Raw genomic sequence first — 23,241 nt, 5'->3', positions numbered from 1 at the left:
ACTTTTATTCTATAGTCATCAGTATCTACAATAGTTGCTACTCTGATAAATACCGGATTTCTCTTGTCAACCACTTCAAGTTTCATATTTTTCTGAAAGCCATGAGAAGGTTTCTAGAAAAAAAAAAAAAAAAAAAAAAAAAAGAGTTATGTGAAACAGAAGAAAAAACTTAACACCCTCATACAATGGTACAGTATGTAAAATTCATAGAAAACTTCCTGCCTTCACTTCCTCAAATCTGTCCTTCTCCTCCAACAAATACAAATATGAAATGATAATACAAATGAATTTTATTGAACTAGAGAAGCAAATAACTACTTCAGGATTCCAGGTTCTCCATTCAAACCTTCCATGCAAGCAAGTAGGGCCCTTTAATTTAAACTTTTTTTTTTTTTTTTTTTCCCTAAACTCTCCAGAAAAATTATTCTGGAGATTTTGGTCTTTTGCAATCAGTTTCAGTACAGTATTGCATGAAACATTACCTAACAGCAGACTGAAATTTCTATGTAATTGTCTACAGCAAACATATTTGTCTTTTTAGCATGTGTTTTCTTGTCATGGATCATATGCCCTTTTTCAGTCACCTAGTGAAAACATAAGTAACCCATAGTATGACAGTAAACATTCACTCAGAACAAACAGGACCAAATACCCATTTCATAGTACTATTTTGGCAAAATAGTTGGCTATGCTAGGAGCATCACATTTTATCTTTCTTATATACAGCTATGAAATCTAAAGCAAACTTTTAAAGGAACATATGCACAAGACATGTTAAGCTTTTTGTTTTAGATTCCCAGGAAAATAACATCTCTGACCCTCTAAGACTTTCTATCATGAATTCCAGAACATTGAAGCTTTTTTCTCAGCTGCAGCACAGGAACTGTTTTCACCCATAATACAGTACACAATACGGTGACCGTCTCAGGAAGACTTCACCCAAATTCCAATGGCAATTACCATTATATTCCCATTAAATCTGCTTTCTTACGGTTATCACAATTAGAATTTATTTTAGTACAGAAAGCAGGGAATAGATTTCCTCTGACTCTGAAACCAAAAGGCAGAGTACAACTGATGCCCATGCGGTCAAGATCTCCTTCCTCTCCATCCTCAAATGGAGATGGATAGCCTCATCTGAACTATTTTGTGTGGCTGGTCCTGGAACCATGCTAATCTAAACCATACCCAGTCACTGTCTGTTAGTCCAGTTTCCAGATCAGTTTTGAGCCACACTCTCCCAATTAAATGCTACCAATCCCTGCACGCCTGTGTCATGTTCCTGCTTAGATTCCCAGTGCAGACACAACCGGCTGGATCCTGCTGCATGGAGGAATCTTTGGGCCAGTTAGTGAGGCATTCCCAACCCTGAGCCCTGTGGGGTGGCAATTCCTTGCACGGCAAAGGGAGAAGTTACAATATGTGTGCTTGGAGAGAAAATTAACAGATTTGCTTTTAGCTTGACATACAGGAGGTCACAGCCCTCCATTTTTTTGCCAAGGACTATTCCTCTCAGATATAACCAAATTATCTCCTTAATTCTTGCTGAGAATGTAGTATTGAGACATATTAATAAGAAGAAAGGATGTGCAGGGACAAACTGCACATAAGCACCACTTTTACTGCTGTTGCTACTTCAGTCCTTAGCGAAGTGTTATTCAGAATTTGTGTCTAATCTGAAAAAAACCTCAGGGAAATGAACTTCAGAGTGCTCTGAAGCAAGGGGCTAGGGGCTACCAACTATCTGATGCTGGCTCCTATCAGTGATTCCTTCTGCATCCTCACTGAAAATCCTAAGAGCTCACTACTGACAGGGAAGATAGGTGTCACTAAAAGAAGCTAGCAAATACTAACCTAAAGTAAAAGAACAGACTTCACAAAAAAAAACATAGTTAAGCTTGGGAGATGTATCTGGATGCTGACCACATGCCCCATTCACAAGCTCACAGAAGTCTAATAAACATAATAAACTGCCCTGTGGCAACTGTGGTAGAGAATGGACTAGATGGCCAACCAGCCTGACCTCCTACAGTCAGTGTTATGTTCTCACTGTATTACACCACTTAAAATGTAGGGATAGAAAATCGCATGTTCAAGATACAATATGATGACTCAGTAGCTAACTCATTATTTCTAATAGCTAGACAGTAATTTCCCATTGCAAATTACAGTTGAATTAGTAGTATTTTGTAGCATTTAATTCCATTTATAACAATTAAAATAATAAACTAATAGTAATTATTAATAATAATTATCTGATGTCAGTGAGCTTGCATAGAAATAAACCTCCTATGATGCAACTAATTAACATAAAAACATCATATATGTATTCTCTTCTTTAATTAACCATATGCACTTAAAAGCATGAGAAAAATTTAAATATTTTCTCACCACTTTAAAAGCCCTTGCAGGTGCAGGTAATGAACTGGTTTCTTCCAAATACTTCTCCCAAGAAAAATGCTTTGCATGTGGATAGTCTGGCACAAAAGAAATATTAGCAAAATAAAACATTGCCTTGTAAAAAATAATGCATAATGTACAGAATGCCTAACACTAACCTTTAAAATACTGTTTTGACTTATGCTTCAGAGTCATAAAATAAGAAAGAATATTCTAAACTGTCTCTGACGCATACACCATGTACATTAAAAAAAAACAAAAAACCAAACACCATCTTCTCCTATACAATACTGAGTAGCTAGCAGAAAGAACAATCATGGTTGCTTTGGATTTGAGAATATAAATAACGCGGACTGATAAAATCTGGCCACGTTATTCAAGAAACTTATTCAAGTATAATAATCCTAATCCTGTATTTTACAAATAATAATTTACTGGCAAACACAATCTAGTCAGTGATGGCTTTGTACACACATTAGAGCACATCTGACTAGTTGCTATGCTTTTAGCAATTTTGTTTTAACCAAATTTCTAAAATAGCTGGGACATTTACTATAATAACAAATTTACAGGCATCAAAGAAAATGTTGCCCTTCTCAGAAAATGTCATGTTTACAAACACTTTATGCAAGTGACACACAGACAGCTTTCCTTTCACAGAACAGGCAGTGCCTGTCCTTCACTTTTAATCTGCACTAGAGGCTTAATGTGAAGTTTAAACATTCAGATTTATCATCTGGAACAGAACAAAACCAATTCTCATTTGTTTTAAAAGGGATTTTGCTGAATAATAGGCTGTAATTAACTTTCTGACAGACAGACTACTTATGACTTTCTAAGATTGCTGAGAATTAGAATTTCTCTCAAAACTTATTTTAACCAATTAAAATTTTCCATGTTGTCAGACCATGGATGGCAGTTTCTGCTACAGATCCAGAATGTACAGCTTTCTTCCAAGTCTTCAACTTCATCAGCAAGCTATTGAACTACTTGGCCCAACTGCACAGTTGACCAGCTTCCATTTTGCGGAATAAAAAGGCTTCTTACAGAGTTGAAAGATGAATTGTTCTCTGAAATTCTTTGTTGATATCAGCAGCATGAAAATACTGAAGACTTTGAATATGAACTTCAGCTTGCCCATCTTTCATAAAGTCAATGCTTTTTTTTATTTCAACAAAACTATTTTTTTCTAACTAACCTACTACAATTAGATAAGAAAAATATCAAGAGAATAAATAAAACAGCTATTTATAATTTCAGAAGTATCTAAGCTATCGTAAGTCACCATTTCTAAGAGAAACGGTTCTATTTCCCAACCAGTCCTTCCAGCTCACTGTGATAGAAGTTGTATTTGAGTGATCAGAGCGATTCAGCTGGGAAACAGATCTAGCTAAAAATTAATTTAGAAAAAAAACACAAAGCAAACAAAATTTTTGGTATGAGTGTTGGCCTACATCTTCTTAAACCTTAATTAAATCTTATCAAGCTGTTTGGGGACAAAATGGTGTAAGCTTCAGCATACAAATGCTCTGATTTGACAGACACACAATTGCTACAGCAGTGCTACGACAGCTAGCCTAACCACTGCCAGGTGGGACAGACGCTGTATCACATTGCCAGGTTCCAGGTACTAGGCTATCAGCTGGTAATATTGCTTTTTTAAAGTCCTTTAAAGATGTACAGGCACCAAAGGCCAAAGAGATATAAATTGGATAGCAGATACTTTTATAATGCTGTGGTCTATACTATTTCCCACATAACCATTTTCATTTTCCCATGGCAGGGAGAGCATTTAGTTAAATCAGCTACATGCAACAGCCCTGAAAAACAGGAGTTTTATTGCATTTAGTAGCAATTAGTATACTTTCATTTCTCAGAACTCTCTCACTCTTTTCATCTCTTCCAAACAGCCCTTAAAAGTTTGACTCCTTGATCAGACAAGGCAATCTTCTCATCCATGCATTATCATACATATTTAGTTCACAGTAAGTTGTTTTTCATACACAACAATCTCACACACCTAGAATTCTCACAATGTAAGCCTTACAATAAGTGAATACATTCAGCCAAACATACAAAGTTGTTCAGATTTCAATTAGTATCTTTTTTTGGATAGATTTCTCTATTAAAGCAACACACATACATACTTAATAACAAAAGTCTATTGTACCTCTGTTCTGAGTAAATTATGTCCTGTAAAAACTAAATTAGCAATGCCAATTCTTAATTACAGAAAGAAAAATTCAGGAGAGGTAGCAATAAGCTTATTGCAAGACATATTTCTCCTAGGTGGCTATAACTTCCTTAAATCCTTCAGATGTGTAGTATGATACAAACCTGGTGGGGTGATGAGAGTTCTTTTATGCTCTTTACACCATCCAACAGGATGAATATGGGGGCTAGCTGCCTCACACCTGGGGGACAAAAAATAACACAGTTCTTCAGATATCCTATTATGCTTATAAAACAATATATACTAAAAAGGATTAAAAAATTCTAAATAACTTATGATATATTCAACTTAAACTTAAACTGCAAACAGTGAAGACATGAACACATTTAACACTGACTTTGTTACCACCTAAACAAGCATAAGGCTCTATTTAAAATTTCACTGAAAGATCAATAAAACAAGTCTAAGTCAGCGGTAGACCTCTATTGGGAAGCTATGATGCTAGATGTGAAAAATTCAGACTCTTGGTAGAAACATGTTGCTTGGTTAGAAGAACACACTAAACTATCAGATAGGTGGGGTTTTGCAATGCCAAGACCCAAACTTTAAACCAGAAGTTTAAAGACCTTGATTAATTATGTGACTGCACTTGGAAGCAGATTCGAAAATCATGCACAATTGCAATAGACAGTCAATAACAAGCAAAAATTCAATATGAGATTCTAAGTGGTTTAAATGAAGCTATGAACATGTTACTATAACCCAGCAGTATACAAGAAAAGTAGAAGTCTGAGAGAAACTGTCAGCAAAAGAGAATAAAATACCAATTTAGACCTCAAACTGCCTGAAAGAATCCAGGACTAATCAGTGAACCAAGACTGTAAATTGCCCTAAGAAGGCTGATCAAATTCTTTCACTCAAGAGACTAACAAATCCCTGTATTTTCTATTATGTACATCAAATTTTGCATAAGTGCCATTGCCTATGGTGCGACACAAGAACCACAGAAGACAGGCAGGGCTAACTACAGCTGACATGTGCTGGTGATACTGAGTCAGAAGGACATATGGCTCTCTCCCTGATAGAATAATAGAACCAAATTTGCAATATTTTACATTGTTTAGTTAGATAGAAGGAAGACTAGAAACATAATAAGTCTGATGCTATGTTACTCACTAATTAGTCAGTCTTATCTGTAAGACCATCCAAGATTGTATCCCAGGATGGGGGAGAGGGGCAAGAAAATGTAGGCCTGGAGGATGTGCTGTAAGGAATAGATGAGGAACTCATGGTATGCACGTGTCTTTGGATGTGTAAAAGACTTAGCTGAGTATGCATGGTTAAATTGGAATAATAAGATAAAAAATGAGATGCTCTAAGTATGCTCAAGAAACGGGTTCAAGCAGCAAACATAGTGAGGAAGACTACCATAATATCCAATATTACAGAACACTGTAGCACTATGTAAGTGTAACTTCCACTATTGGCTAACCCTAAAGGTCAGCTTCTGTATCTGACGCTATATACTACTAGAAACGTGCCTATCCTCTTTTAGGGAATCCTGGAAGCATTTCCGTCTCACAGTGACTGCAAGTCCTGAGTCTCAACTCACTCTAGGGCCAACAAACCTTGTTCTGAGCAGTGATGCTGTGACCTGCCCAGGAGATCAAGGTGCCATGCAACATATCATGATGGCCACAACACACCCAAATGGAGAGGTAGCTACACCACCCTGCATGCTTGTCTATGGAAGTTAAAGTAGTTAAGGATTTCATTCCTCATTCCCCAAAGGTGGGCTCAAGAAACAGGTTTTAGACTGGCCTTAAGCAGTCTAAAGCAGTCTATTTTCTAAACAGAAACACTGTCTCTCCCTCCTACTGAAGGAATGCTGAGTACCAAGTACTTTGCAAAGCAAATATTTACTGAGACAAGAAGCCATGAAGAGAGCATGAAGGCATCTACTTAGTATATACGATGATCTTTGCATAAAATATTGCAACAGTCATTGTGATTCAGTTTCTATTTAATCTCTCTCTGAAGTCACTGTTTCAACCACTAGGCTGGAGATTAACAGATATTCTTGCCTTTTCCCTCCAGCCCAGGAGTTACTAATGCAAAATACACAAACAATGGTTCTGTTCTCACTAACTGTTGTAACTGCATCACTACCTGTATCTATCTTGAAAGTATTGGTTGGAAGTTCATATGCCGTTCTCTCCCTGCTTTAGCAGGGAGCTAATTAGCTAATAGCTAATTAATATTTTAATATTTTAATATTTAATATTTTTAAAATATTTTAATATTTAATATTTTAAAAACACTGCATATTAATAATCTCTAACATCTAAGAGAGTACAAAGAACTGTGTATACAACAAAACGATGATGAATGTAAATTAGCAAGAACCCTAATGTCTTTACGCATAGGTCAAAATGGTAGTTTTGCAGACCTTGAACACAATTATGTTGTAAGAACTGCAGAAGGAAGCAGCACAGAAAAGACTGCAGAATGAACCCTGGCCAATTATCACGTTGTAATTTTGAGCCTGTGCTGCATAAAAGAAAAATGAAGGAGCATGCCATATTTAGAATACACAAAATGTTAAACTTTTAAATAAAAATCTGAAAAGCAATTTTACACAACAATGTCTAAAATTCAGTACAGATGTATTTCAACAACAGAAATGGAATCTGGGTGTCTCAAAACCGGTCTCACAGCAAGCACTCCTCTAGCCTTGTACCTAAAAGGAGTATACTAATGCTGAAAAATATTAGCCAACCTACTCCAGCTATCTTGTGGCTTTATGTTTGAAACTGTTGTGCTCATATTTCTTTGTAATAACACCAAACGAATCACCTTCCAGCAGATAAAACCTTCCTTTGATAGATTCTGTGATGGCTCTGACAATAACCAAGGATTCAACTCACATCAAAATACCAGTCTTTTGTCCTACTACAATATACAAAGCTATACTGTATGTATATAGTATTTATAGTGTTGCACCAAATACTTTCTAAATAACAGAAAGTACCATTAATAAAAGGAATGAAAAGGACTTTTATGATTATTTTGCATTGTTGAAACTCAGCACTCACTCTGACTTCTAGAAATGCTTTGCCCTGAACAAACCAGAAAAAAAGTGAATGCTTCATGTTCCCTCTTTCTTCTTCCCTTCTCTTTACAGTAACTGTGAAGAGAGGCCAAGGAGCAAGGGGGACAGCATTTCTCTATTCTATCTTTCTCAAAATGAGAGTATTTCATGGAAGCATTTACCCAGACAGAGCATCCTTCCACACTGGAAGAGTGTACCTATATTACTTTATGCAATGTTTTGGAGTAAAGTCCACAAATTACTTTCAAAGTCTCCAGAGTTAAATTTGGGATCAAGACCCAAGTTCACAAGCCACTATGGTATTACCAGCATTTGCTTACAGCAATGGATTAAATGTGTAAAAACACTTGTCAGGACTTCCTGAATGCATTTCTTCTGTTTTGCTTCTTCAAGCATACAGTTTGAACACACGTTTACAGAATTCTGCATAGCAAACACCACTTCACACACTTCTTGCCTTTAAGACTGAAGAAGAAGGTCTGTCACAATGGAAGATGCACTACGGGAAGATGCTCTGACAGTGCAGCAATAAGAGTGAACACAGAACTTGTACCAATGAATGCCAGACAGCAAAATAGCATTATAAAATATCTGTAACATTTTGATTTGCTTTACCAGAAAACATGGTCATTACAGATGAGCCTATAAGAAGCTTCTGTAACCATGGTGGCCTCACAAAAAAAAAAAAAAAAACAACAAACCAAACCAAAACAAAAAAACAGTGGCACTGTTCCAGCAAAAACAGTTCATATAGCCCATCTTTGCATACTGATTTCACATAGCTTCTAACAGTCCATTTAACAATACAAACTAGAGATCAGTAAAAATCACACACAATTTAAAGCAAAGCTATCATGCTTTAATGTGTGTTATTTCATGGACATATGATCTAGTTTGGAAGAGCAGCTACAGTCTGTCAGCCTAAGCCCATGACTTGTCAGCTGGAACGCCCAAGGCTATTCTGACTTTTCACAATCAATTTTCAGCGTCCCACAGATTTTTAGCTCCTTTACTACAAAACAGATCACAGAACACCCAGCTCACACGCTTCATAAAACATGATGATTCCTGAATTCTGACTGTGCCCGCTAGGCCCAGAAGGCTGCCACCACTGGCAGGAGCTGCAGAACTTTGCACCTTCGCAGCCACCTATGCCTGGACTGCAGCAGTGGAGCTGTGACATGGGCACATTCAATTCACAGAGCAAGATTATAAAGTTCACACAATTTATACCACGAACAACCAATTCCTTCTGTCTTGTGGGAGCATGCAGATGGAAGACATCTATTATCTATACTGGAAATGAAACTAATCTAGGCAACTGAAGAGGAGCCAAAAGCAGCAGAGAGCCAGGTGAACCACAGAGGGTTCACACAGAACAGACAGCAACTCGGCTAGGTTATGGACGGCCTAACTGCATCCTACAAAAGAGGTCAACACAGAAAAGAGCTACACGATGTAAAAAGGCAGGAAGAAGCTCCGCTGTTCACAGCTTCCCACAATAAAACAGCTGAGGGCAGTTTGACTGTGAGCTCCTGACATGTTCAGCCCTCTACACAAAAGGAATGTGTCTGCAGTGTTACAATCCCTAACTCACAGCAGGAGAGTACCTCTGAATGATAGACTCAGCTGTGGAAGAATTAGTATTTCTCTATTGCGTACTTTCAGCTGTCCTGTTACTTTTCCCCAGAAATCTGTTTCATATATACAGCTCATTAAATACAGATCGAGAGAGACAGATGATAATACTGACTGTTAAAAAGAAGAATATTGAATACTTTTAGGAAAATGTTTTCCCACATGGGTCTCCACCTGAAGATTTGAACAGGATTCTTATTTAGTACTCAGCATTTTCTTTAAAACAAACTGTATGTGTTATACCCATTTTCTGTTTTGAAATAATTTCTGATTTTCCCTTTTGGTGAAAGAAATCTTTTGGTATTTTGATTTTGACTTTATTAAATCTAGATAGGATCTGTAATGAAAATGTTATCTACCAAATAACATTCATACACACATGCATTACACCCATAAATAATATTATGCCCTCAGGAACATTACTTATACAACTTCTTGACTGTGAGATTTCAGTCTATCTAACTATGTAGAAAAAAAAAAAAAAAGAAGGAAAAAAGAAAAATGCAGAAATCATCCTGCAGCCCCATCTAGTGCATAAGTGAGAATACTTCATCAATAACAAGTATAAAGCAAGTATCATTTTAGGTCAGGACTTCCCAAAATGTGAACCATGAGGTTGTTGCATACATACAGAGGTGGTCTAGCAAACTATATTATCATGTTATCCATTGAAAATCTGATGATAAAACAGCTGCATGGTGATTGCAAGAAATTTTACGTTTTTACATTACATACTCTAGAATCACACATTATCCATTTAAATAGTTAAAAGCATGTAGTATAACTCACAACTCTTTAAGGTTGTTTTATCTTCTTTTTGGTTTATTATAACCCCATCAAAAAGACCAATCCTTTCAAAGGAAGAGTGCGGCAAAGTTAACTATCTCAAAAAAGAAACAAGCAGAGCACAACTTTTAAGGACTTTATTATTAGCAAAGCAGCAGATGGTGGTGGAGAGCTGAACTGGCCTCGTATTTAGTCTTATACCAAAAATCCAGCCTGTTCCAAAACTCACCCAGATAAGACAATGATTCAGATAAATGTGATACAAAACTTCCTGAGAGGAAGACTGTTGGAAGAGAACAGTGAGTGAAGCACGGGATGCCATATTTTCCCACACGCCTGGTAAACTGATCCCAAAAGCTGACCCAAAGTGCCTCTTCTTCAGGGGATGCTCAGACCAGGCACTGTATTAGGGCAGCCAAAGCCCTTTGATCCTGCAAGTGTGGGCTGCAGCATGTTCAGCATGGCCACTGCTCAATCCCTCCTGAGGGCCAGCCCCAACAAGCTAGCACAGCTTCTCCTCCTGCTAAAGCTGTGACTGCTTCAGGTTTTGTCACCAACGTATTAGGAAACTTAGGCTTAATATCTGCATGTAAATGGAGGAGATGTAAGAGAATGGAGGACTGAAAGCCAGCAGAGACCTACAGTTAGTTCATAGAGATATGCAAGGTAGTCCAAAGACATCCAAGTGCTACTTCCAGATTTAGTCCAACCTTAAGAGCATTTGGAAACTCCACTTGGAGTAAATGTATCTGGCTGTCAAAGAAGCATTATTTGTTTCGTCAAAAAAAGAGCACGGATGGAAAGAACCAGAAGACTTGTGGAATACAGACAGACACAAGTTCTCCTTCCTGAATGTAAGGCTTAAATCTGTCCATTTTGTTCACTTTTCTTCCCTCTAAAATCCACTGTCAAAGGATAATTTAATGGAATTTATAACACACTGGAAGTATCACCACAATACATTAAAGAGCTGTAGCAATAGCTAGTTCTAGCTAGCATGCTTATTTTCAAACATTAACATGTTTTCTAATGTTCAGCAAAAATTCAGGCAAACTATCTTCAGGCTGAAAACCTCAAGTCTAAAAAATTTAGGCCATGGTAATATATTTCTCTTTCCTGAAATCCAGTAAACTTAAGCAACTAAGTTTTTTCACTTATTCGAGAAAAGGGAAGAATTCATATAGTTAATGAAAAAGTTCAGTTTACCCAAACTAACCCACAGAAAGAATATAGGAAAGAAAGGAGCTTTTTTGAAAATAATTCAGAAAAGAAAGGTACTAGTTTGAAAATCCTCAACTACATGACATATATAATTTTTCATTACTGAAGTCGTTATAATTCTGAGATAGAAATTACATGCAGGTGCAGGAAGATTGTGAGGCCCTCCACTCTGGGTAATCCCAACATGACCTTCCATTTTTAGTTAGAGACACTAATTGGTAGATGTGAAGTTTACGCACCCAAGATATTTTAAGGCCTCTATAAACCTGGTATCTAAGATTCAAAATATAACAGGGATGCATTCAGGATACATTTACAGGTTCTCATTCAGTCAGATGTTCTACTGCTATTTTCATTCACTATTCTTTAATAATATTTTCTTTCCTTCCTCTTCTATTAATTTCTGTTCTCAATTACAACAACACAAAGAGGGAGGGCTGCTGACTTGAGAATATTGCTGTGCCTGAAATTCAGTGTATGTCTGCAATGCTTTATAGATACCTATGCTACCTCTAAACAAACTGTGTTATATTTCATTGAGCTCATTTGCCTTAAAAGCCTTGCCCAAATGCTGTTTTCATTATTGATTAATGGCATAACTGTTATTCATGAGCACTGACATATCTGCAAATTCAGAACACCTATTACCACTCCCCAGTCTCCTGCTACTTTGTAAAGGAAATTTATGCACTGTGTTACGTTGGTATGAAGATAATCACTAATCTTTCCAGTCTTTGAGTGGTATGGCCTATCATCTTGTTACTCAGTTCTTGACTTCCCTGAAATACCTGCTCACTGCTGTTTTAATAACTTAATTCTCCTACAGCTTGTCATGTAGCCCATACAATTATTATTTCAAGAGACACACTCACAAAGTTTTGAAGTTAGAGAACAGTTTCACGTCATTCTCACTGACACAGTACCCAAGTTGTCATCAAGTACAGATGAAAAAAAGCTTTCTTCATTTATTTTTACAAGCTGTACTGTTAAATTGGCACTGCAGAAGCCAACATGCAGCCTTACAATGATCTACCTGTTCTGTAGTAACTTACTCTTAAAAGAATGTAAGATACACTACTTTGCTCTAGATGACCTACCACAAGACCATGCAAGTGTAAATAAAAACCTGTGCTGTGACAGCCAAATCTGAATTTCTTTCAGGATCTCTATAGTTATAACATGTCCTGCTGCTTCCACTGACTATGAAAAATCCCTCCACCATACAACATGCAGAAATGTCATTTCCAATACATGGCAGGATACCAGGGTCCCAGTTTTCAGAGGAACACAGAACTCAAAAGACAAAAAACAGATTTTGCTACCATCCTGATACATTACAGTAATGTCTAAGGTTCAGGCTGAACCACATAATGGAACAAGACCCTTATAAGGTTCAGCCTTCCTTTCATTTTACAATTATGCATAAATTTAATTCTAAGTACAGTCACATTATCATGGTGCGTATTCTTTACTAAAGACATTAACCTTAGCTATACTATGTAATTGAAATAAAAAATTAATCCACAACTCCAGATGTAACACACGTACAAACAGTCACTCAGTACAATCTCTAAAAATTTTTCATGTGCAACCTGACAAGGGAAATTTGATTCATCTGATCTACCACTGAGACACACTCTGGTGGCCATGATTACAAATCTAGCAAAAGTTGGTATGGTAACTGTATGCACAGTCTGGAAACTATCACAGAAAATACTGCTTAACGCTAACACATTTCTGATACATCTCACTAGGATACAAAACAAAAACATCATACCAGTAGTCGTAACTCTCATCCCAGTTGTCAAAATGAACCAGAAAACGATTGTCCACCATGTCTGTTACCGTAGCAACACAAATGAATGTAGGGTTCTTTTTGTCTACAGCTTCCAGCTTCATCCCTACTCGAAATCCCGATGGAATCACTGTCTACATAGAGAAAGACATTTAATTAAAGATAAATACTGTAAATCCAGAAATCTCCCCAGTGTCCACAATCAATATATTCATGTCATTTCTAAGTTTCCCAATTAGCTTCTCCAACAGAGTGGCAGCAGCTTAATTGGTTGACATGAGAGTTGCTCAAACACAGAGACACTCATGGTTTATGAAATAAAAAAGTACTGAACATGCTGCTAAAATTAAACATGTTGCTTTTGACTCTGTCTCAGACACTCTCTCTGAAATATTGCTTGTTCCACAACAGCATGATGTGAGACACAGTAGTAACAACAATTACTAAGATTCATTTAAAATACCATTTCTGAATATCAGATATTTAAACAGATTCATAAAAGAAAATAATGGATGATAATTGCAGTGGTGAACTGAGATGAAGATTACTACTGCATTTGTTTAAATTTTACATTTAAATTTTTAAATTTTTAAATTTTTTAAATTTTTAAATTTTTTAAATTTATTTGTTTAAATTATTTGCAGGTCTCAAGTCAGCCATCACTGAAATGTGCTGTAAGTCTACCACACACATGAGCCCACTAATAACTTTCTATACCACCAGTAACAAATGAGTACTTACTGTGTTCTGGTTTTCAAACAGAGATTTAGGAGCTGCTTGAGCCTTGCACGCCTTTAGATATGATGGCCAGCTGAATTCTTCTTCCTTATATCCTAAATAACGACCATAAAGGAATGTCATGAAATAAGACAGGCATGATATGAAAGGTGTAGACATTATTTTTACATCCAGTTCTGGGCTGTTTCTTACAATTTTAAAACTGAAAAGCTTATTCACTGTTAATTGTTTATTTTATTTTTATATAAACTACATAAAGAAAACTTATTTTAAAACTAATTATTAATTTTACCCCAATATGAACTCAATGAGTCTCTAAAGGTTTGCTATTTTGGACTACTAGAAGCTGAAGAAGCTGAACACACTGTAGAGTAGCTTACAGAGTTCAAAAGAAAGTTGATGAAGTTCCTCCATTTGTATTTGTGCATCTTGTATTACAAAGAGGAATCATGTTCTTTATTTAGTGCTAGTTGAGCTTCCTTACAAAAATGTTAAGTTTTCTTTGCACTAACTGAACAAAATACTGCTTCACATTATTCGTTTCTTATAGTTGGCTAGGACTGACATTTAAACTGTTCCGAATCTTCATCTACAAGGAAGAGTAGACATACAAACAAAGCACTAGACCACAACACAGGAGACTTCAGCTCAGTTTCAATTTAACCTTCATAATAATGCAGGGAGCATTTCTTAAAAAATTACCGCTCTGCCCCTGGTCTCTAACCTCAGAGTCCTGACTGCCAAAGGACATGGAGGTCCTTGAGGTACAGAACAATATTTAAGGGAAGCCTAGAAACTCAAATGTGCAATTCTACCAGGTATCAAAAATCACAAACTCAGTAAGACAACAGTTTCATACTGTAATCCCCTTCCCATCCAACAAAACTCTCCAAGCAGCCCAGGCTACTAGCCACCTCTCTTTCCCCATGAAAACCACACCTCACCACCTCTCTTCGTACTGCCCTGCAGCTACCCGCTAACTTTCCTCTGATGTTCTGGTTAACATACACACAACCAACAAGCTCAGAGCAAGTGCTCTCTCCTGTGGCTTTTCAGTCTGTCTTGGATTTCAGAACCAACAAAGGCCCCAGAGCTTTTCCAGCTATGCCAGTCAGTCTAACGGACCTTCCACTTCCAACGGACTTTACTCTACTAAACCCTCAGGTTACCACTGAAACAGCATGACCATGAATAGCTTTAAAATAAACTCCTTAGGTTATATCAAAACAGCTGCTTAAACCATTGATGCCACAGGCAGTTACAGTGTCCTATACTGTACAGTCCCCTACACGCATTTTCCATATTTTTTATTCTATGAACACAGTACTGGGAAAGAAATCTAAACTTCTGTTGATAGTTTGCCTCTTCTAATATTTTCTTATGGAAAAAGTAAAATAATTAATAACATATAGAACTGTATAAATAATTCACATTAAACTGCATGTACATCTGATCACTAAAGCAACAATAAAGAGTTGTGAGCACACAGAGCCTTCTTCCTTTATTCTGTTCAATATGCTTTAGGCACATCTATTTTAGTTCATATGTTACAATCCAGTAAAACAAGACCCAAAACACCACCAATTTCAGTGAGTGATTGCTTTAACAATTGAAATGTGTCACCTTTTGACTATCTAAAGTGTTATTCAGATATGCCACAGACTACAATAGCTCCGTGTAACCTTCTGAGAATCTCATATTTTCCAAGACACCACAAGTAATGAATCCTTTACTTCAGTCTCTCCACATCTGCCTGTTTTAATTTTAAATATTAGCTAACAGAAATTAATCTCCAAGTACAAATAATGATACTTTTCTTTATGTTCTCCATCTCTTGTATTAATGCACTATAGCTGTAGACCGGCCAAAACCATTCTTAAAGCAATGTGGTTGGTATAAAGGCTTTAATTCTTCCTTGGCAATTCTAGAGAAAATTCAGACCTAACTCAAAGCTCACAGCAGACAACTCCCAACACACAGGAGACAAAACTCCCACCTACTGCATCTACAATAGGATCAGGTACTGGTATTGGGACAAAGCTCAAAGAAAATTAATTTGTGTTGGTAGACAGTTTCTGGACAGCATGGATCTTCTAGTCAGTACGTAAGAAAGGAATATCTCTACCTCCTACATTATCTATCACTCAAGAAAGGACTGAAGGTCAATTTGATCAAGCCACTGTAGATATAGAACAGTATTCACTAATTAAAACCACAGGTTTCATTAATTTCCAGTCAATTCAAAAGCACAAAATGTGAATGCTAACTGACATTACATAATTTGTTAACTAGGTAACGGTCTTGTTTTTTTGTAATATAGCGATACATTTTCATCTTCTGTGAAACTGAAAATTCTTCTCACTTTGAACACTCTTCTTGATCATTTGTCAGTAAAATTTTATTTTCAAGAATTTATGAAATTACACTTTTAATTAGGACTAGATATGTTTCTGGAAATGTTTGAGTTCTGTAAAGTAGTATTTTATATACGATGCAGTGCCCCAAGCTGCTGTAACTGGTATTAGCTTTAGTGTCAGTACAATCTGCAATGGGCACCAAATAGAGAGCACTGTTAAAATGTGATACCACAGCAAAATATAAGCAATCTGTCTACCTATCTGTTGATCCACTAGACATAAGAAGTTTCAGAGGAAACAAAAAATGTACTATAAATGAAAAAAATCTGCTTTTCCTCAAAACCTAATAAAAATGCACAAAAAACTCCAACAACCTCAAATTTAACTCCCTTCGCTTGGAATAACAGAACTCCACAAATCTCAGTAAAACATAAGCAATGAAAGACCTCCTGCTGAAAAACTAGAAAAATATCTTTAACTGATGAATGGCCAATTCCTCCCACCTCCTTCCGATGTACAGTACCGCTTGTTCTCTCCCATTCCTTTTCCATCCCATATGCAAGCTGAGCTTGCACTGGGACAATGGAAGAAGTCCCACAAGTAACGAACAGGTTTCAGGAGCCACTCCTCAATAATCAAAGAGTTTATTGCTCAGGTGAAGCAAAGGAGCCAAGCTACACAAAGGGCAACATACTTTGCTGGTCTTGGATAAAAATACCAGAGAATGATTTTGTTATTTAAAAGCAAGAATATGTTCTTGGGGGTAGTAGGAATTACATAGCTGTGCAGGACAACAACCAGATTCCTCACAAGTACTTCCATATTTCCTTATCTCTCTCAATACCTCTGATAGGCTCCACGACTTTCCCAAGTAAAAAGAGCTATCCACTGGTTCAGTGTGGTGAAAAACTGTACTAAACTTAAACTTACAAAGCTTGCTGTAATAACATAAATCACTCTGTAACTCATTTGCTACATATCACTACAGTGAAGGCCAACCTTCTGATAAAATCTGATTTATGTTCAAGAAATTGCTATTTCTACATAGCTAGTTATGCAGAACTATGATCCAAAGAAAGGTCATATACTCAAGTGGCAGCATGGAACACTCTTGCCCTGGAGCCTGTGAGAGGCTTGTGGAGTTCTCAAATGAGCTGCAGTCCATGCTCCTTCCTACAAGCCTCAGGTGCAGAAATGCCACGTTCTCCCACACTGGTAAGCCCTCGGCCCATATATTTTCAGTGGCTTCACTCTCACTTTTCACACCTGAGCACTTGCATCCACAGTTTTATAATTCTCTAGAATGCATCTTCTGACTCTGCAATCATCATTCTGCAGACTTTCTAAACCATGTAATTCTACCCTCTGTATGTCAAAACACCCCATTAATTTCTTATTCTCCTCTGTTCGGGACATGCTCCCTTTAACCCCATTTACTCCATTTCCCCCAAAAAAGGGAGTCTATTTGTCCATTTTGTCATGGTGCTGTCCAGTGCAGATGCCCTCTATCCACCAAAATAAAATAGTTATATAACCTTAAATGGAATATTTAAAGAAGAGAGTTCCAAATATTTCAACAGACATCTGCCATTTAAAAAACCTATGTACAAATTATGTTTTCAGGTTGTAATCTTCACACTGTTTTCTCCATCCTGATCTGTTCATTACTCTGTCTCCCTAAGCTTAATCTTCAAGGCAGAAGCACACAATCGTCATTAGTCTATGCCAAAGTATGTATGTTGTTTATTTGTAATAATGAAAATGTTCTGAGACCCTCCGCTAAAGGATTCTCAGTTGCCTGTGAGATCTCTCTTTAAGCATACATGTCACCAAGATGCTCCTAGTTTACTTTCAATAAGCATTCATTTGGGAAATATTTTTGTTGCTTAACTTTCTTTCCTAATGCCTTATGAATGACTTTTCTGGTTTGTTTTATTTCTTGTGTTCTCTGAATTTTCACTGCATAAAAAAAGGCAGGATTTCAACCTCACGGCTTAAGGTAGAATTTAGTTTGCCCTGTTCCAACATTCTGACTAAAAGAATAAAAACAAAACAAATCAAAACAACAACAAAACAAACAAACAAACAAAAACAAACAAACAAAACCAGCACAACACTACAGCATTACATAGATAGTCTCAATCAGAGAGCTATGGAAAATGCACACATTTCAAACTAAACAATACCTTTAGGTGGGTGAAGCTTGTGACCTGTTTTTTCACACCATCCAACAGGATGAATGTCTGAAGAATCAGCATTCACCCAGAAATCATAACAATCTGGGTATCCATCAAAATGGAGTCGTATTCTGTAGCCACAAACCTAAAAGCAAGAATGTACAACATACAAAACATAAGATTTAAGATATCTGCCCTACACATAACAGCTTCTGTTCAGTATGAAGTATATGAATATATTCTTAGCAGCCTTTTCTGCTCAGGCAAACACTGGATGAATAAACTCACTCAATAAGAAAGAAAGCTTGACAAAAAGCAAAGTATCTGAGTGCCTCCTCTTCTGGTAAAAAGCATTAAACAAGAGCTGAATTGTTCAAAAATTGTTCAAGAGCTATTATTGTTCAAAAAAATTGAAAACTGTTCCAGCCCAACATCAGAATAAAATAGAAATCCTAGAGAAGACCATGGATACAGCTGATATGATCATGGAGAAAGTGCAGATAATGTTACTTTGAAAGTACCCTGGTTAATCAATATGCAAGAGAGCATTGCTAGAATGCCAACAATGATTGTGTTAAACATGGTCTCCAGAACTGTTATGACAGATATGCCCCAGAACTTCATTATTCCTTAAAGTATTAAGTTAATCACCAAGTTAAAGGGAATATCAGGAGATACAATCCTTCTTTTCTGCACTGAAGTTCTCTATATCTTCCTGAGTGCCAAATGCCAAAACTTTTCTGCAGTCATCAGAGGAATTCTCTTAACATCACAGCCACCCTATTTTATATTTAATTTACACTCTGACATAACTTTCAGTTTGTCACCTTGGAACTTATGACAGGTCACCCTGCCATAAAATATGACCCATCAATAACTGCTAAGCACCAGGTGCACAGGAAATACTCATCTACTGACGTACCATTCGAAAGAAATTAGAAGAGATACACAGAAATGGGATATGGCCATGGGCCATGAAGAGATTCAGAAACAGGAAAGAAAAAACCCATGTTATTAAAATATAAATAATGAAATTAAAGCTGCCTAGAATACCAGTGCATTTGGATACCAGTGTATCATCCAATACAGAGCAGAATACCTACCTATTCCTTTTTCCCTGTTTCAATACATAGAAAAAACAAACAAACAACAAAAGGAACCTTAATGTTCAAAAACTCATGTAAGGTATGTTTAAAAAACATACAAATTGTTACTGAGAAGGTGGATCTCATCTATATTATTAAAAGCAAAGAAACTTCTCATGAAAAAAGAAACAACACTTCATAAGCCAGCAAAAAGGCAAACTGAGTTTGCATTGTATACTAACTTATAGAGGCTGCCAATACAGGCAATTTCTAAGGCAATAAGCCTGAAAAAAAATTAGCACAATTGCAACACAAAAAAGAAAAGTTAGTTATTTGTATCAGTGAATGCACCAACAGCAGTACTATCAAACCTCTATAAAATTTCTAAAAATCAGTTGTCATTATTATAATAATAATAATAATGTAAGTTGTAATAAGTTGTCATTATTATTATTATAATAATAACACTCTTTTCTCTAGCTGCATATGTTAAAGGTATGCAGATAACCACTGCTGCATGGTACTGGACATAATCATCACATGTTTTTCAGGCAGATTTAGCTTATTAGTTTAAAAGCTGTCTTCTTACATACAATTTCTGCCTGTCTGTTAGAGAAGACAGAGCACTTCCAGCTGCTGCTGTTTCAGCTGAATTTCTTCTGTGATCTTGCATCAAGGCTGCTCTCAGTCCCCTTTCACTGTCTGGGAGCTTACCTCAGCCACTGTGAGAACACAGTAGATTGACTGGTGCTCAGGATCCACACCCTCCAGCTTCATCCCTACTTTGAATCCATTTTTGTTGTATGGGAAAGACTGATACTGGAATGGAAAAGGACAGTTTCAATATTTTTGAAAGTATACCAAAGACAGAATATCTTCATAAGGAAAAGAACAGTGATTATTTATTACTCATGTTTCTGAAGGAACTAATAAATCACTTTAAAGTAAGTTTTGCATTTTTAAAAATGCAACCAAGGAAAAGAGAAATTGATGACTGTTTGAAAAATGCATTGATATTAGAATGACTTAAGGTTTTGGAGTACTTCAGAAAATTACAAGGAATCAGCAAAAAAGTTACATAAGAGAAAAAAAGAAAAGATGATTTGCCCTCAACTTTCCATTAATTGTCAATAAAACATTTTAACAATGTAATTATTTTTTTTTTCAACTTGTACAGTGACACTTCAACACCTTTTTGTTGGACATCTTTCCTACAATAAACAGAACAGTGAAATTCTATTTTGCCTTTTCTATATCTCAGGTCACCAACGATGAATGGCAAAACAGAAATACAAAACATTATTTCTACATATTCTTTAATGTCATTTCTCATTTATAAGCTCATTTTCCAGGAATATTTTTGCATCAGTAGAACATGATTATCCTTACATCACACTACAATGAATCCAGGAAAACATTGTTTTTTTTCCAAAAAGAAAGTGAAACAAGGCTAAAAAGAATGGATACTTTCAAGTGGAAGGCATCAGCTTCCCTGTTTCATGATCTCTGTCCTCTATTATAGAAGGAAACTCCAGCTTTAAAGTTAAATTAAAGGGAGGGAAGGGGAAAAGAAGAACATCAGAAAAACAGCTGCCTAAAAACAAAGACAATTTTCCAGGGGTTACCAACTTTACTGCCAGTTTCTATGTCCCAAACAGTTACTGATAAAACAGAGGTGAAGCATCACATGTGCTCCCCCTCCCTTTTGTTTCTGCCTTTGATTAGTGAGATACAGGATATTCGTCTTACCCTAAGGGGCAACTCTTGTTTATTTATACAGAGAGTTAAATATCGAAACCATTTTTGTATGCTTCTGATATCACTGCACACCATGATTTAGTCAAAAATTCTCCTTGAATTTAGACAGAACACTAACAATGCTTTATACAAAAAGAATATATGCATTACCAAGTAAAAAACAAACATATTTATAGTTAAAACAATATACAATCCTCAAAATGTTTAGAAGAGAAAGAAGAAATACATAGGAATAAGGAAGGAAATAAAAATACAGAATATACTTGTGTCAAAATATCAAAAACTCTGCTAGGAAATAAATACAGAAAAACATAAAGAGGGGATTCATTTTACTTAACTTCATGTTACACATGCTATCCAGCCATCTACAGTACCTCTGCAGACAATGGAAAGGAAGGGAACTTGAAAGGAAGGGAATCCTCTTTTTGATGGCTTTGGTTGTAACTCATCTGAATAATAAATCCACGAGAAAAGGAAGTAGTGCATGGCACAAGGGCAGGAATATGCAGTCAAGGGGAAAGGAAATGGAGAGCTAGACCAGTTGAAATCATTCTACCATGGCCAGCTAAGACGTGTAACCACAGCTCTAAGACTACCTAAAAATAGGTTAGATCGTTCTGTAGAGCTCGGTTTAAGAGATCAGAGTGACTGACTGCAGTACATGGATTTGAAAAGTTATTTCATCTTAACAGTGCCATGTTTAATGTATTTCTTATCAAAGAAATTTTAAAGAAATTACACTATGCATAATTCTGTATATTTCCTCACGATGAAAGTAAAAGAAATGCAGTTTTTAAAATCAATAAACTGGATTTTTCAAGCTTATCTTGTTGCACACTGTTGCAGTTAATGCTATCTACATCATATCTTTACAGATAAATTATTGGTGTAAAATTGAAATGTTGGAACTACCGACACACTGAGGACCAGTGGCCAAAAAGGTAACTGAGGTTTTTCAAAAGCAAGTACAAAGAAATGTACAAAGAAAAGATACAATTAAAAAGTCATGGATCTGTTTATTCTTTCATCATTATAATAAACAATGAAAACTTCAAATTCTACAAACAATACACCAAAAATTATGCAATTATCACACAGGTATTTCTTGAAATATGAGACATGAATTATTCACTATTATTTCCATTGTCAAATTTAAAACTTGCAAGGCAACACAATATTTCTGTTACAACAAAATAACACAACCTTTAGAAGACTAGTAACTTTAATGCCAGTTAAGATTTCAATTTTGTGCATTATTCTCATATCATACATCACCCAAGGTAAAGTCTGTAACAAATGTAGTTATCACACATTCTGATAACAAACATTTAAAGTTACATTGTTAAGGAGAGGTACAAGAAAAAAAATAAAACAAAAAAAAAAAAAAAAAAAAAGACAAGAGTAAAGGTAAAAGGAGTCAGCAAATAAGCAGATGACAGACTGAGGATTAGAAATGTTTTTGTATGGTGCAGGAACATAGACCAAAAACAGAACACTGTGTCAGTTGGACACTGAAGAAAAACAAAACTCAAGGGTCAATAATTTCCGTTTCCCAGAACAATAACATCTTGTCAGTCACAGCCTAGAAATGAGTCTAAGATTTAAGTAAGAGGGAGTGCCAAGCTCTCTATTATCCTAATCATTCCTGACAAAGTGTACAAAAACAACAACAACAACAAAACAACTGTTGAAAAGTACTGCTTCTGAACTGGGAAAAATAAATAAATAAATAAATAAACTAGTTCTCATAATCCAAATAGAAATCGAGGATTCAGAATTGTTATTGCCGTTGATTTGGTTGGTTGGTTGGTTGGTTTGGTTTGGTTTTAACATTACTGTTTTTCTGGTTTGCTTGGAGTAATATTAGCTGGCCACTTCTGAGTGCTATTAAAAATGCTCTCTCTACTACAGGGTTTAAATACCAAACAAAAAGCTAAGGATAAAAAGATAAGGATTTATATTTACTTTTAAGGATAAAGACCTTAAAAGTAAATATAAATA

The 23,241-nt window shown here is 36.1% G+C and overlaps 1 protein-coding gene across 1 annotated transcript in view; it reads right to left on the bottom strand.

Moving 5' to 3' along the window:
* Nucleotides 1-23,241, bottom strand: part of L3MBTL3 (L3MBTL histone methyl-lysine binding protein 3) — a 78,441-nt gene that overhangs the window by 31,271 nt on the left and 23,929 nt on the right. Inside the window, exons 8-14 of the mRNA XM_084284971.1 lie at nucleotides 20,197-20,301; nucleotides 18,407-18,542; nucleotides 13,867-13,958; nucleotides 13,108-13,259; nucleotides 4,738-4,814; nucleotides 2,392-2,477; nucleotides 3-113 (exon numbers count right to left, since the gene is read on the bottom strand). Of these exons, the coding sequence (XP_084141097.1) occupies nucleotides 3-113; nucleotides 2,392-2,477; nucleotides 4,738-4,814; nucleotides 13,108-13,259; nucleotides 13,867-13,958; nucleotides 18,407-18,542; nucleotides 20,197-20,301 (759 nt within the window). The remainder of the gene's footprint in view (nucleotides 1-2; nucleotides 114-2,391; nucleotides 2,478-4,737; nucleotides 4,815-13,107; nucleotides 13,260-13,866; nucleotides 13,959-18,406; nucleotides 18,543-20,196; nucleotides 20,302-23,241) is intronic.

Source organism: Netta rufina, assembly GCF_964035555.1.
Source record: "Netta rufina genome assembly, chromosome: 3".
Taxonomy (NCBI): domain Eukaryota; kingdom Metazoa; phylum Chordata; class Aves; order Anseriformes; family Anatidae; genus Netta; species Netta rufina.
The sequence above is the reverse complement of the archived record's forward strand: the minus strand, read 5'-3'. Positions and strand labels throughout refer to the sequence as shown.